Consider the following 15101-nt stretch of genomic DNA (forward strand, 5'->3'; position numbering starts at 1 on the left):
CCCGTCTGATCTCCTTGCTTTCCTCACTGCGACACGCGAAAACTTTGTTCACTATGGCAGAACAATAAGTTTTTCTGTGCCTCGCTGAGTCCGATATGTTCTGAGCGAAGCAGCGACCAAAGCACAGAATAGATAGACGAACTTGAAGCGTTCCTGTAGAGGTTAATTTATTTTTTGTTGATTCGGTTGTAACATCTAATATAAACTTGTGAAGATAAACAGTGATAACCCGCACGTCACACTGGCCCTGTGTCCCGGGGTAATGGTTCTTCCCCGCTGCAGGCTCTGGGGCCAGCGAGATCGTGATGAGCGCGGCTATAACGCGTCCCCATTGTACCTCTATCTTACAAGGCTGAGGGTGAGGCTGAGGGTGAGGGAGTGTCGAGTAATTACCAAACACTCATTTGTAAAGGTTGACTCTGTGGACAATATATAAAGATTCTTCTTGGTGATCTGTAACACCTTCATTCCCGAAGAAATATATCTCTACAACTAAATCATTACCTTTTATTGATATATTTTGAGGAAGGATAACGATAGGACAGGGAAGAGTTAGATAGGTCACGATAGATAACGATAGGTGACGATAAATAGATAAGATAGAGGATAAATAAGGAAAATCAAACATAAAACCAAACAGCAGTATGTAGCCTATATGGGGGGGAGAGCCCATGCAATATTACCCATTTTGCTTAATTGTTATCCCTCAGAACGTGATAAAAATAGGTAAATCTCTTCTTTAATTAAGGTGGCCTGGCTGGGCTCCTCATACTTGCAACATTGAACAAAGACGGCAGAGGGTGTGTTTATCTCTGTGTGACCTATAGACGTCCTGTTGGCGTCGAGGGGATATCCTGTTCCATACCCAACACGTAGGCTCGCTTGTCCACACACAGAGACACACTCGCCATGGTGCAGACCGGTGTGCTTGTCGCTGCCTTGCTCGCTCTGGGTGCTGGGGGAGCCCTCAATCCCGCCTCGGCCCAGCTGTTCTGTGGCGACCCTGATAAAAAAGTCGGATACTCGGAAGAAAACGAAGTGATGTCTTTCAATGCAGTAGGAAACAATCTGTGGACCGAGGGGTTCGTGCAGCCGGGGAGATATTTTGCAGGGATCAGCGTCAAAGTAAATCATCGGAATGCTCAACACGTAGCTTGGTTCCCTGCTGCCCCTTGCTTCCCTGACACAGGAGAGAAGTGGGCGAGGATGGATGTGCAGGTAACAAAGCACGAAGGCTGGGATCATGGTTCAAAATATTGCTATATTCTCTTTGATCTGGTTACTGATTATTGCCGGAGGAAATGCTATCGTTATGTGAGTGTCGAATGTCGGTCCCTTGGAGGTCTGAGTGTTGTGGCTCGTGGGCCCTCAAACTGGAAAAGTGCCTATCCAGGAGAAAAATGTCTTGTATATGTGTGGTGGAGTCCATCGCTCCCTCGTGAGTACTACACCTGTGAGAACCCTCCATTCAGGCCACCTTCACGCACTATCCCACCTACAACCACCACCACAACTACATCTGCGTCTTCGTCTCCGTCGGTGGTGCTGCTGATAGTGGTGCCGGTGGTGATATTCCTGGTGGTGGTGGTGGTGGTGGTGGTCTGCCGCAGGCGACGAAGACGCAGATCAGCGGCATCACGTTAGTATTGTGTCTTTTCCTTGTTGTGATTTTACGTAAGGTCACAGGTCGGTATTCCCAGACGCTTCCGCCGCTCACATCAACTATTTCCAAGGCCGAAAAAGGACATCAATCGGGTTATAGTGAGTGTTTTTTAGGTTTATGCTACAGAAGAAGACTAACTACCAGAAGGCTCATAAACTATACCCTGGAAGTGCCCGAAGCTCCTACGAAAGTCTTGTCAAATGTGTGTGCTTGGGTTCCTAAATGTTTAAAAATATGACCTTGATAAACCTTATTAATTTCGGCGTCCAAGCACTTGATAAAGCTTTCGAGGGAGCTTTGGGCAATTCCAGGGGAAGTTTCATGACTCAGGTTGTAGGTTGACCTTTCTTCTGTGCCGTAAACCTAAAAAAGAACGCATCAGAACCCCTGCTGACCTCCTTTTAGGCCTTTGGAAATAGTTCCTATGGGACCGGGAGCGTCTGAGAACAAAGACCGTAGCACAGCCGGAAATGCGCTGCTCTCGTGGGGCTTCGAGTCTCAGCTGTCATATGTAGCTTTGTGGTTATTTATCTATTTTTATTTGACGATCTCTTTGCCGAGGCTGTTTGACCTTTCAAAGCTTCGATGTGGAAAACTGTATTCCATCCTTCGTCTGCCTTTCTCAAACCTTTCCATGTTCCTCTGTTAAGCTATCCCACCCATTCTCTCTCTCTCTCTCTCTCTCTCCCCCCCCCCATCATGACGGTCGTCGTCGTCGTCGTAATGGCCACACTCTTCCCGCAGTGCCCTGCGTGCCGACGCGGCGCGGACTGGCCGCCTCCTGGCGCGTCGGCAGCGAGGTACAGGTCGACGACAACCATGTGGACGTGGCGCCGCCCACGGGCCCCACCGTGCTCCCGCGCGTGGCGCCGCGGCAGCAGGAGCCCGACTACCTGTACTTCGGCGACGACGAGGAGCACATCTACGACGAGTTCCCGGAGCCTCCAATCTACGAGGAGATCCCCGGGCCTCCAACTTACGAAAATGTCGCCGAGCATTCACAATGCCACGTAGACGAAGATTCAGACTCCGATGACGGAAATTACCTGACCCCGAGGCGCGCCCCTCCGGGCACGCCCTCAGGGGTCACAAAGGGGTGAGGCGAGGCTGCATGACCCTGCTCCCGACGCACGGGGCCCCGGCTGCTGCCACACCCAGGCTAGCACACCACGCAGGGGTGAGCACTGCAGGATGAGGGCAACCTGCAGGGGGCAGCACCGTGCCCGCCAGACAAGCAGGGGGCAGCACCGTGCCCTCCAGACAAGCAGGGGGCAGCACCGTGCCCGCCAGACAAGCAGGGGGCAGCACCGTGCCCTCCAGACAAGCAGGGGGCAGCACCGTGCCCTCCAGACAAGCAGGGGGCAGCACCGTGCCCTCCAGACAAGCAGGGGGCAGCACCGTGCCCGCCAGACAAGCAGGGGGCAGCACCGTGCCCGCCAGACAAGCAGGGGGCAGCACCGTGCCCTCCAGACAAGCAGGGGGCAGCACCGTGCCCGCCAGACAAGCAGGGGGCAGCACCGTGCCCGCCAGACAAGCAGGGGGCAGCACCGTGCCCGCCAGACAAGCAGGGGGCAGCACCGTGCCCTCCAGACAAGCAGGGGGCAGCACCGTGGGCGCCCCACAAGCAGGGTGCAGCACCGTGCCATCCAGACCAGCTGGGGGCAGCACCGTGCCCTCCAGACAAGCAGGGGGCAGCACCGTGCCCTCCAGACAAGCAGGGGCAGCACCGTGCCCGCCAGACAAGCAGGGGCAGCACCGTGCCCGCCAGACAAGCAGGGGCAGCACCGTGCCCGCCAGACAAGCAGGGGCAGCACCGTGCCCTCCAGACAAGCAGGGGCAGCACCGTGCCCTCCAGACAAGCAGGGGCAGCACCGTGCCCGCCAGACAAGCAGGGGCAGCACCGTGCCCTCCAGACAAGCAGGGGCAGCACCGTGCCCTCCAGACAAGCAGGGGCAGCACCGTGCCCTCCAGACAAGCAGGGGCAGCACCGTGCCCGCCAGACAAGCAGGGGCAGCACCGTGCCCGCCAGACAAGCAGGGGCAGAACCGTGCCCGCCAGACAAGCAGGGGGCAGCACCCTGCCCTCCAGACAAGCAGGGGCAGCACCGTGCCCGCCAGACAAGCAGGGGCAGCACCGTGCCCGCCAGACAAGCAGGGGCAGCACCGTGCCCTCCAGACAAGCAGGGGCAGCACCGTGCCCGCCAGACAAGCAGGGGGCAGCACCGTGCCCTCCAGACAAGCAGTGGCTGCACCGTGCCCTCCAGACAAGCAGGGTGCCGCACCGTGCCCTCCAGACAAGCAGGGGTCAGCACCGTGCCCTCCAGACAAGCAGGGGGCAGCACCGTGCCCTCCAGACAAGCAGGGGGCAGCACCGTGCCCTCCAGACAAGCAGGGGGCAGCACCGTGCCCGCCAGACAAGCAGGGGGCAGCACCGTGCCCGCCAGACAAGCAGGGGGCAGCACCGTGCCCTCCAGACAAGCAGGGGGCAGCACCGTGCCCTCCAGACAAGCAGGGGGCAGCACCGTGCCCTCCAGACAAGCAGGGGGCAGCACCGTGCCCGCCAGACAAGCAGGGGGCAGCACCGTGCCCGCCAGACAAGCAGGGGGCAGCACCGTGCCCTCCAGACAAGCAGGGGGCAGCACCGTGCCATTCGCTCTCTCGGCGTGAAGGAGACGTGGTGGGGGGGAAGAGAGAGAGAGAGAGAGAGAGAGAGAGAGAGAGAGAGAGAGAGAGAGAGAGAGAGAGAGAGAGAGAGAGAGAGAGAGAGAGAGAGAGATTTACATAGATTTACATAGAAAATCAGACCACACAGACCCCATGGTCCAGACTAGGTGGTCTGTCCTTAAACCTAAGTGATTTTACATTAATCAGATGGCTCCAAAACGTTGCATTTCTTCTCTAGTTGATATTAAGTTGAGAGAGAGAGAGAGAGAGAGAGAGAGAGAGAGAGAGAGAGAGAGAGAGAGAGAGAGAGAGAGAGAGAGAGACGTTTGGTAGAACAAAAAGCATTAGGAACATGATCTCAAATTTACGAAGATTCCCGTACACACACACACACACACACACACACACACACACACACACACACACACACACACACACACACACACAGACACACACACACACACACACACACACACACACACACACACACACACACACACACACACACACACACACACACACACACACACACACACACACACACACACACACACACACACGCAAAGAACATTTTCCTGGACCGTAAATTTTTTCCAAACGGCTCCAAGCAATAGCTATATTTTATTGTTTTGTTGTTTGTTTGTTGTTTTTGGTGATGGCGAGGAGGAGGAGGAGGAGGAGGAGGAAGAGGAGGAGGAGGAGGGGAAGGAAGGAGGAAGAGTGAACATGAAGTAAATCTCTAAGCGGGTTTTGTTGATTCAATAATTTCCTTTCTTTTTTATACTTTTTTTACTTTTTTGCGTCATATTTCTGGTGCCAGTGTTCACTTTTTTGCGTCATATTTCTGGTGCCAGTGTTCACTTTTTTGCGTCATATTTCTGGTGCCAGTGTTCACTTTTTTGCGTCATATTTCTGGTGCCAGTGTTCACTTTTTTGCGTCATATTTCAGGTGCCAGTGTTCACTTTTTTGCGTCATATTTCAGGTGCCAGTGTTCACTTTTTTGCGTCATATTTCTGGTGCCAGTGTTCACTTTTTTGCGTCATATTTCAGGTGCCAGTGTTCACTTTTTTGCGTCATATTTCTGGTGCCAGTGTTCACTTTTTTGTGTCATATTTCAGGTGCCAGTGTTCACTTTTTTGCGTCATATTTCTGGTGCCAGTGTTCACTTTTTTGCGTCATATTTCTGGTGCCAGTGTTCACTTTTTTGTGTCATATTTCTGGTGCCAGTGTTCACTTTTTTGTGTCATATTTCTGGTGCCAGTGTTCACTTTTTTGCGTCATATTTCTGGTGCCAGTGTTCACTTTTTTGCGTCATATTTCTGGTGCCAGTGTTCACTTTTTTGCGTCATATTTCTGGTGCCAGTGTTCACTTTTTGCGTCATATTTCTGGTGCCAGTGGTCAATTTTTTGCGTCATATTTCTGGTGCCAGTGTTCACTTTTTTGCGTCATATTTCTGGTGCCAGTGTTCACTTTTTTGCGTCATATTTCTGGTGCCAGTGTTCACTTTTTTGCGTCATATTTCTGGTGCCAGTGTTCACTTTTTTGCGTCATATTTCTGGTGCCAGTGTTCACTTTTTTGCGTCATATTTCTGGTGCCAGTGTTCACTTTTTTGCTTCATATTTCAGGTGCCAGTGTTCACTTTTTTGCGTCATATTTCTGGTGCCAGTGTTCACTTTTTTGCGTCATATTTCAGGTGCCAGTGTTCACTTTTTTGGGTCATATTTCAGGTGCCAGTGTTCACTTTTTTGCGTCATATTTCTGGTGCCAGTGTTCACTTTTTTGGGTCATATTTCTGGTGCCAGTGTTCACTTTTTTGCGTCATATTTCTGGTGCCAGTGTTCACTTTTTTGCGTCATATTTCTGGTGCCAGTGTTCACTTTCAGCTTGTTGCGTGTTTTCCCTCCGTGATTGTTCCTGCCAAGGGCTCGTCTTATTATTAGGTTTTTCAATTAAATCATGTTTTTTTTCTTACTTCAGTCAGCTTCATTTTTTCATTATTTTTTTTGTTTCATTGCGATGATTTTCTTTTGGCTTATATCCATCCCACGTATGTCACCATGTTAAAACTTCCCCACAGTATTGTTCGCCACACACTCCAGTTAGCCTGTTACACATATCCTACGTGTGTCACTATGTTAAAACTTCGCCACAGTATTGTTCGCCACGCACTCCAGTTAGCCTGTTACACATATCCTACGTATGTCACTATGTTAAAACTTCGCCACAGTATTGTTCGCCACGCACTCCAGTTAGCCTGTTACACATATCCTACGTATGTCACTATGTTAAAACTTCCCCACAGTATTGTTCGCCACACACTCCAGTTAGCCTGTTACACATATTCTAAGTATGTCGCCATGTTAAAGTTTCACTATAATAAAATTTGCTATATACTCGAGCTTGCCTGTTATATGTTTATCCTACTTGTGTTAAAACTTCGCTATAAAGAAGTTCGCTATACACCCTAGTTAGTCTGTTACATCATTCCTAAATATGTCGCTAATGTTAAAACTTCGTTGTAATAATGTTCGCCACACACTCTAGTTAGTAGTAGTAGTAGTAGCAGTAGTAGTAGTAGTAGTAGCAGTAGTAGTAGTAGTAGTAGTAGTAGTAGTAGTAGTAGTAGTAAGAGGAGGAGGAGTTGGAAAAGGAGTTGAGGGGAGGTAGAGGGAGAGAGCGGGCGGTGTGGCGGTGGGGGGGATCAGTTGTCACCCTCAGAACCATCACCGGGGCGGGAAACGGTGCCGATAAAGCCAAGTTGTTTTGCTTGTGGAGCGGCAGTGACGTGGAAACACTGATATGTAGATAGATAAATAAATAGACAGACAGACAGACAGACAGACAGACAGATACAGAGTCAATTTTTCAAGTTATTTCTTTCTCCTTCTCTCCATCTCCCTTGATGTTTTTCCTCCATCCTTCTCTCCTTCCTTTTCTTCCTCTTCTCCTTCCTTTCTTTCCTCCTCTCCTTCCTTCCTTCCTTTCTCATCCCCCGCTTTTCTTTGTCTCTATCTTCTCCTTCTTTGCCGGAGAGAGAGAGAGAGAGAGAGAGAGAGAGAGAGAGAGAGAGAGAGAGAGATAAAAACTGTTTCCTATAGCTCACTCACTGTCTAAAATAGTAACGCCCAGCCCCCCCATCCTCTCTCTCTCTCTCTCTCTCTCTCTCTCTCTCTCTCTCAGAATAGCAGCCACATCCTTTTCCTATGTAACTAACTACTTGTATTCTCTCCATCTTCATTACACTTCTCGTTCTTCTGCTTTGTATATTCAAGTCTAAGTCGCAAAAGAGCATCATGTTTTTTCTTTCCTCTCTTCGCAAAAATTCACTCAAGTCTGTCTACAGCTTAAAGGCCTCGCGGATGACCTGGTTATTGTGTCTTATGGGTGACAGATCAGGCTGAATCACCCCCCCCCCCACACACCCATTCAGCTCCCACACTCCCCTCTCGTTCTTGTAATCCGTCAGTTTCCCAATGAATAGTTCAGTGCTGTCTCTTACAACTGTCGGCCAATAATTTGCTTTTCTTGCCCTGAATTTCGTTTCCCAAGACTGGTTCCATTCGTGAGTCCCGTCTGGATCATCCCGGAGTATTTTGAAGTCCTTCTCAGTTTGCACTTTCCTCATGGTCTTCATTTGTCCACCATATAATTTACGTAAGCCAGGAACATAATATGTGCATCAGTGTGTGTGTGTGTGTGTGTGTGTGTAATTCACCACGGCCTGATCACGAGTTGGACTCGCTTTCGCCAGCGGTACCCTCCCGACACGAGCAAGTGCTCATTATCGTCGATCTCTGGGTACTGCCAGGACCTCACACACCACATACCCCATCCCCCTTGCTCAAGGGGGGACAGTAACCACTCCTAGTCATCGGAAAGAATCCGGCCAGAGCGGGGCTCGAACCGCCGCCTGTTTGGCCGTGTAGCCTTGCAGCACGGCGCTTAAACCATTGAGCTACCGGAGCGGTATAAGCTAGCGGAGCGGATGTGTGTGTGTGTGTGTGTGTGTGTGTGTGTGTGTGTGTGATACTAGAAATGATAATACGTATGTAAAATTATTAAAAACTGATTATACTACTACTACTACTACTACTACTACTACTACTACTACTACTACTACTACTACTACTACTACTACTACTATTTCTACCACTACTATTACTACTACTCCTTTGACCCTGACTACTACTACTACTACTGCTACTATTTCTACCACTACTATTACTACTACTCCTTTGACCCTGACTACTACTACTACTACTACTACTACTACTACTACTACTACTACTACTTCTACCACTACTACTACTACTACTACTACTACTACTACTACTACTACTACTACTACTACTACTTCTACAACTATTATAACAACTGATCAACAGGCATGGGGGTCCAGTATCATCACCAGCCTGACCCACCCACACCCACACAAGACTATGTCATCGAGAACAACCTGTATGAACCTCTCCCTGGACCTGTAAACCCCACCAGAGCCAGGGATGACCAGCAACAAGTATACGTCGTGGAGAACAACCTGTATGAACCTCTCCCTGGACCTGTAAACCCCACCAGTGCCAGGGATGACCAGCAACAAGTATACGTCGTGGAGAACAACCTGTATGAACCTCTCCCTGGACCTGTAAACCCCACCAGAGCCAGGGATGACCAGCAACAAGTATACGTCGTGGAGAACAACCTGTATGAACCTCTCCCTGGACCTGCCAACCCTGGTGCTACATGTGAACGGCAAGGGACGGTAGTAGTGGAGAACGATCTCTATGAACCACTCGGTGTCCCTCGTACCAGCACCACCAGAGGACACACCCATAGATGAAGACACTGACTTGTATAATAAAGATTCCTATAATATAACGACAAGGGACAGCAGTCGTGGAAAATGGTCTCTATGAACCACTCAGTGTGTCTCGTACCAGCACCACCAGAGGACATACTTTAATAAAAAAAAGTAATGTGTATGACAAAGATTCCTATAATTGAACTCGACCATGCTGATTATGAAGCTTAGATACTGTCATGAACCAACTGAATGCGCGTCCTGTTATTAAGTAAGGCTTAAGTAAGTTTAAGTAAGGTTCCTGAATTCATGCACTTTTTATAGGAGGGGACAGCGCCGATAAGAAAACTACCACTAGGAGTCTTTTGGTTTGCCGCATAATCTGTTTCTTGTCCAAAGGCAAACAGACGGTCACAAACAGCATCATTACAGCTGATAACACTTGGACAGCGGCACAAACTCTTTCCTGGACGCTGGGCAACAAGCACACACCGTTCCTTGCCCCACTGCCTTAGGGTCATGTTCGTAAACTTTCAGCGCCAAGCACACACATTTAACAAGGCTTTCAGGGGATTTGTGGGCATTTCCAGTGGTAGTAGTTTTATGACCTGGTGGTAGTCTGGCAAAGTTCCTGCACCATGAAGGTAAAGAAACACTCAAGATGACGCGTTTAACCTCTTCCTTGGCCTTTAGAAATGACTGAGGTAAGAGAAGGATGTGTTTGAGAATAGTGACCTTAGAGCACCGGACTGTTACTTAGCCTTGTGTTACAGCGTGTTGCCTGTGTTAAGTTAAGTCACGGTGTGTTGGTGGCCGTGTTTCTGATTAAGGCAATATATAAAGATTCTAATTGATGGCAACATAAAACTGTCATTCATGAGCGCTGTAATTACAAACCACTATCTTTTATTAACATATTTTAAGGAAGGATTGTATTTCAACCCAATAGATAAGGAAAACACGAAACACAAACAGGAGCTATACAGTCTGTATGTGGGGTACGCGCTGAGGGTTAGGGGAAGTAACTCGTGAGGGAACCCGTAGTGCCCACACATTAGGTGTTATCCGTTTTGCTTTACATAGAGTGAGTTATTATTTGGAACAATGTGGTATAAGTTGGAAAATCTTTAATTAAGGTGGCCGGAGCTCCTCATAGTTGCAACAGTGAACAAAGATGACAGCGTGTGTGTGCGAGACGTCGTCGATAGGATATCCTGTCCCATGGTCAACACGTAGGCTCGCTTGTCCACACACAGAGATACACTCGCCATGGTGCAGACCGGTGTGCTTGTCGCTGCCTTGCTCGCTCTGGGTGCTGGGGGCGCCCTCAACCCCGCCTCGGCCCAGCTGTTCTGTGGCGCCCCTGATGAAAAAGTCGGATACTCGGAAGAAAACGAAGTGATGTCTTTCAATGCAGTAGGAAACAATCTGTGGGTTATGAGGTACGTGCAGCCGGGGAGAGATTTTGCAGGGATCAGCGTCAAAGTATATCATCGGAATGCTCAACACGTAGCTTGGTTCTCTGCTGCCCCTTGCTTCCCTGACACAGGAGAGAAGTGGGCGAGGATGGATGTGCAGGTAACAATGGACGAAGACATGGATCGTTCAAAATATTGCCTCATTATCTTTGATCTGGTTACTGATTATTGCCGAAGGAAATGCACTCGTTATGAGCGTGGCGAATGTTGGTTCTTTGGAGGTCTGAGTGTTGTGGCTCGTGGGCCCTCAAAATGGAAAAGTGGCCATCCAGAAACATATTGTCTTGTAAATGTGGGGTCGAGTCCATCGCTCCCTTCTGAGTACACCTGTGAGAACCCTCCATTCAGGCCACCTTCACGCACTATCCCACCTACAACCACCACCACAACCACAAATACGACAACCACAACCACGACTACAACAACCACAACTACAACCACCCCAACAACTACATCTGCGTCTTCGTCTCCGTCGGTGGTGCTGCTGATAGTGGTGCCGGTGGTGGCGGTGGTGATATTCCTGGTGATAGTGGTGGTGGTGGTGGTGGTGGTGGTGGTCTGCCGCAGGCGACGAAGACGCAGATCAGCGGCATCACGTTAGTATTGTGTCTTTTCCTTGTTGTGATTTTACGTAAGGTCACAGGTCGGTATTCCCAGACGCTTCCGCCGCTCACATCAACTATTTCCAAGGCCGAAAAAGGACATCAATCGGGTTATAGTGAGTGTTTTTTAGGTTCATGCTACAGAAGAAGACTGACTACCAGAAGGGTCATAAACTACCCCTGGAAGTGCCCGAAGCTCCTACGAAAGCCTTGTCAAATGTTTAAAAATATGACCTTGATAAACCATATTAATTTCGGCGTCCAAGCACTTGATAAAGCTTTCGAGGGAGTTTTGGGCATTTCCAGGGGAAGTTTTATGACTCAGGTTGTAGGTTGACCTTTCTTCTGTGCCGTAAACCTAAAAAAGAACGCATCAGAACCCCTGCTGACCTCCTTTTAGGCCTTTGGAAATAGTTCCTATGGGACCGGGAGCGTCTGAGAACAAAGACCGTAGCACAGCCGGAAATGCGCTGCTCTCGTGGGGCTTCGAGTCTCAGCTGTCATATGTAGCTTTGTGGTTATTTATTTATTTTTATTTGACGATCTCTTTGCCGAGGCTGTTTGACCTTTCAAAGCTTCGATGTGGAAAACTGTATTCCATCCTTCGTCTGCCTTTCTCAAACCTTTCCATGTTCCTCTGTTAAGCTATCCCACCCATTCTCTCTCTCTCTCTCTCTCTCTCCCCCCCCCCATCATGACGGTCGTCGTCGTCGTCGTAATGGCCACACTCTTCCCGCAGTGCCCTGCGTGCCGACGCGGCGCGGACTGGCCGCCTCCTGGCGCGTCGGCGGCGAGGTACAGGTCGACGACAACCATGTGGACGTGGCGCCGCCCACGGGCCCCACCGTGCTCCCGCGCGTGGCGCCGCGGCAGCAGGAGCCCGACTACCTGTACTTCGGCGACGACGAGGAGCACATCTACGACGAGTTCCCGGAGCCTCCAATCTACGAGGAGATCCCCGAGCCTCCAACCTACGAAAATGTCGCCGAGCATTCACAATGCCACGTAGACGAAGATTCAGACTCCGATGACGGAAATTACCTGACCCCGAGGCGCGCCCCTCCGGGCACGCCCTCAGGGGTCACAAAGGGGTGAGGCGAGGCTGCATGACCCTGCACCCGACGCACGGGGCCCCGGCTGCTGCCACACCCAGGCCAGCACGCCACGTAGGGGTGAGCACTGCAGGATGAGGGCAACCTGCAGGGGGCAGCACCGTGCCCGCCAGACAAGCAGGGGGCAGCACCGTGCCCGCCAGACAAGCAGGGGGCAGCACCGTGCCCGCCAGACAAGCAGGGGGCAGCACCGTGCCCGCCAGACAAGCAGGGGGCAGCACCGTGCCCTCCAGACAAGCAGGGGGCAGCACCGTGCCCGCCAGACCAGCAGGGGGCAGCACCGTGCCCGCCAGACAAGCAGGGGGCAGCACCGTGCCCTCCAGACAAGCAGGGGGCAGCACCGTGCCCGCCAGACAAGCAGGGGGCAGCACCGTGCCCGCCAGACAAGCAGGGGGCAGCACCGTGCCCGCCAGACAAGCAGGGGGCAGCACCGTGCCCGCCAGACAAGCAGGGGGCAGCACCGTGCCCGCCAGACAAGCAGGGGGCAGCACCGTGCCCGCCAGACAAGCAGGGGGCAGCACCGTGCCCTCCAGACAAGCAGGCAGCACCGTGCCCGCCAGAAAAGCAGGGGGCAGCACCGTGCCCACCAGACAAGCAGGGGCAGCACCATGCCCGCCAGACAAGCAAGGGGCAGCACCGTGCCCGCCAGACAAGCAGGGGGCAGCACCGTGCCCGCCAGACAAGCAGGGGGCAGCACCGTGCCCTCCAGACAAGCAGGGGGCAGCACCGTGCCATTCGCTCTGTCGACGTGAAGAAGACGTGGTGGGGGGGGAAGGGAGAGAGAGAGAGAGAGAGAGAGAGAGAGAGAGAGAGAGAGAGAGAGAGAGATTTACATAGATTTACATAGAAAATCAGACCACACAGACCCCATGGTCCAGACTAGGTGGTCTGTCCTTAAACCTAAGTGATTTTACATTAATCAGATGGCTCCAAAACGTTGCATTTCTACTCTAGATGATATTAAGTTGAGAGAGAGAGAGAGAGAGAGAGAGAGAGAGAGAGAGAGAGAGAGAGAGAGAGAGAGAGAGAGAGAGAGAGAGAGAGAGAGAGAGAGAGAGAGAGAGAGAGAGAGAGAGACCTTTGGTAGAACAAAAAGCATTAGGAACATGATCTCAAATTTACGAAGATTCCCGTACACACACACACACACACACACACACACACACACACACACACACACACACACACACACACACACACACACACACACACACACACACACACACACACACACACACACACACACACACACACACACACACACACACACACACACAGACACACACACACACACACACACACACACACACACACACACACACACACACACACACACTCAGACACACACACACACACACACACACACACACACACACAAAGAACATTTTCCTGGACCGTAAATTTTTTCCAAACGGCTCCAAGCAATAGCTATATTTTATTGTTTTGTTGTTTGTTTGTTGTTTTTCGTGATGGCGAGGAGGAGGAGGAGGAGGAGGAGGAGGAGAGGGAGGAAGGAGGAGGAGTGAACATGAAGTATATCTCTAAGCGGGTTTTGTTGATTCAATAATTTCCTTTCTTTTTTATACTTTTTTTACTTTTTTGCGTCATATTTCTGGTGCCAGTGTTCACTTTTTTGCGTCATATTTCAGGTGCCAGTGTTCACTTTTTTGCGTCATATTTCTGGTGCCAGTGTTCACTTTTTTGCGTCATATTTCTGGTGCCAGTGTTCACTTTTTTGCGTCATATTTCTGGTGCCAGTGTTCACTTTTTTGCGTCATATTTCAGGTGCCAGTGTTCACTTTTTTGCGTCATATTTCTGGTGCCAGTGTTCACTTTTTTGCGTCATATTTCTGGTGCCAGTGTTCACTTTTTTGGGTCATATTTCTGGTGCCAGTGTTCACTTTTTTGGGTCATATTTTTGGTGCCAGTGTTCACTTTTTTGGGTCATATTTTTGGTGCCAGTGTTCACTTTTTTGTGTCATATTTCAGGTGCCAGTGTTCACTTTTTTGCGTCATATTTCAGGTGCCAGTGTTCACTTTTTTGGGTCATATTTCAGGTGCCAGTGTTCACTTTTTTGGGTCATATTTCAGGTGCCAGTGTTCACTTTTTTGCGTCATATTTCTGGTGCCAGTGTTAACTTTTTTGCGTCATATTTAAGGAGCCAGTGTTCACTTTTTAGGGTCATATTTCAGGTGCCAGTGTTCACTTTTTTGGGTCATATTTCAGGTGCCAGTGTTCACTTTTTTGGGTCATATTTCAGGTGCCAGTGTTCACTTTTTTGCGTCATATTTCAGGTGCCAGTGTTCACTTTTTTGGGTCATATTTCAGGTGCCAGTGTTCACTTTTTTGCGTCATATTTCTGGTGCCAGTGTTCACTTTTTTGGGTCATATTTCTGGTGCCAGTGTTCACTTTTTTGGGTCATATTTCTGGTGCCAGTGTTCACTTTTTTGCGTCATATTTCAGGTGACAGTGTTCACTTTTTTGCGTCATATTTCAGGTGCCAGTGTTCACTTTTTTGCGTCATATTTCTGGTGCCAGTGTTCACTTTCAGCTTGTTGCGTGTTTTCCCTCCGTGATTGTTCCTGCCAAGGGCTCGTCTTATTATTAGGTTTTTCAATTATATCATGTTTTTTTTCTTACTTCAGTCAGCTTCATTTTTTCATTTTTTTTTTTGTTTCATTGCGATGGTTTTCTTTTGGCTTATATCCATCCCACGTATGTCACCATGTTAAAACTTCCCCACAGTATTGTTCGCCACGCACTCCAGTTAGCCTGTTACA

General features: G+C 50.0%; 2 protein-coding genes and 1 long non-coding RNA gene across 14 annotated transcripts in view; 2 read left to right on the forward strand and 1 right to left on the reverse strand.

Moving 5' to 3' along the window:
* Nucleotides 1-3943: 3943 nt before the first annotated feature.
* Nucleotides 3944-6460, forward strand: LOC127001256 (uncharacterized). Its single transcript, XR_007754964.1, has 2 exons — nucleotides 3944-5241; nucleotides 6057-6460. It is a non-coding gene; the product is annotated as an uncharacterized LOC127001256 (long non-coding RNA).
* Nucleotides 6461-8693: 2233 nt separating this feature from the next.
* LOC127001251 (jouberin-like) overlaps nucleotides 8694-15101 on the reverse strand; it is a 37560-nt gene continuing 31152 nt past the window's right edge. For 9 of the 12 annotated variants that reach the window (XM_050865610.1, XM_050865605.1, XM_050865611.1 and 6 more), the window contains exon 19: nucleotides 8695-9028. The gene's annotated coding sequence lies outside the window, so the exon portion shown is untranslated. Of the gene's footprint in view, nucleotides 9029-15101 lie in introns of all 12 variants that reach the window. The other 3 variants (XM_050865607.1, XM_050865600.1, XM_050865599.1) reach the window with 1 other exon arrangement.
* On the forward strand, nucleotides 9022-12405 carry LOC127001254 (uncharacterized). The gene is made up of 2 exons (XM_050865612.1): nucleotides 9022-11201; nucleotides 11947-12405. Exons 1-2 carry the CDS (start codon nucleotides 10397-10399, stop codon nucleotides 12300-12302), a joined length of 1161 nt encoding a protein of 386 aa, XP_050721569.1. The 5' UTR covers nucleotides 9022-10396; the 3' UTR covers nucleotides 12303-12405.

This window comes from Eriocheir sinensis, chromosome 20 (assembly GCF_024679095.1).
Source record: "Eriocheir sinensis breed Jianghai 21 chromosome 20, ASM2467909v1, whole genome shotgun sequence".
Taxonomy (NCBI): domain Eukaryota; kingdom Metazoa; phylum Arthropoda; class Malacostraca; order Decapoda; family Varunidae; genus Eriocheir; species Eriocheir sinensis.

Coding starts and splice junctions, on each gene's coding strand:
- LOC127001254 (XM_050865612.1), top strand. CDS start 10,397: ATGGTGCAGACCGGTGTGCTTGTCGCTGCCTTGCTCGCTCTGGGTGCT. Junction 11,202..11,946: donor ACGCAGATCAGCGGCATCAC/GTTAGTATTGTG, acceptor CTCTTCCCGCAG/TGCCCTGCGTGCCGACGCGG.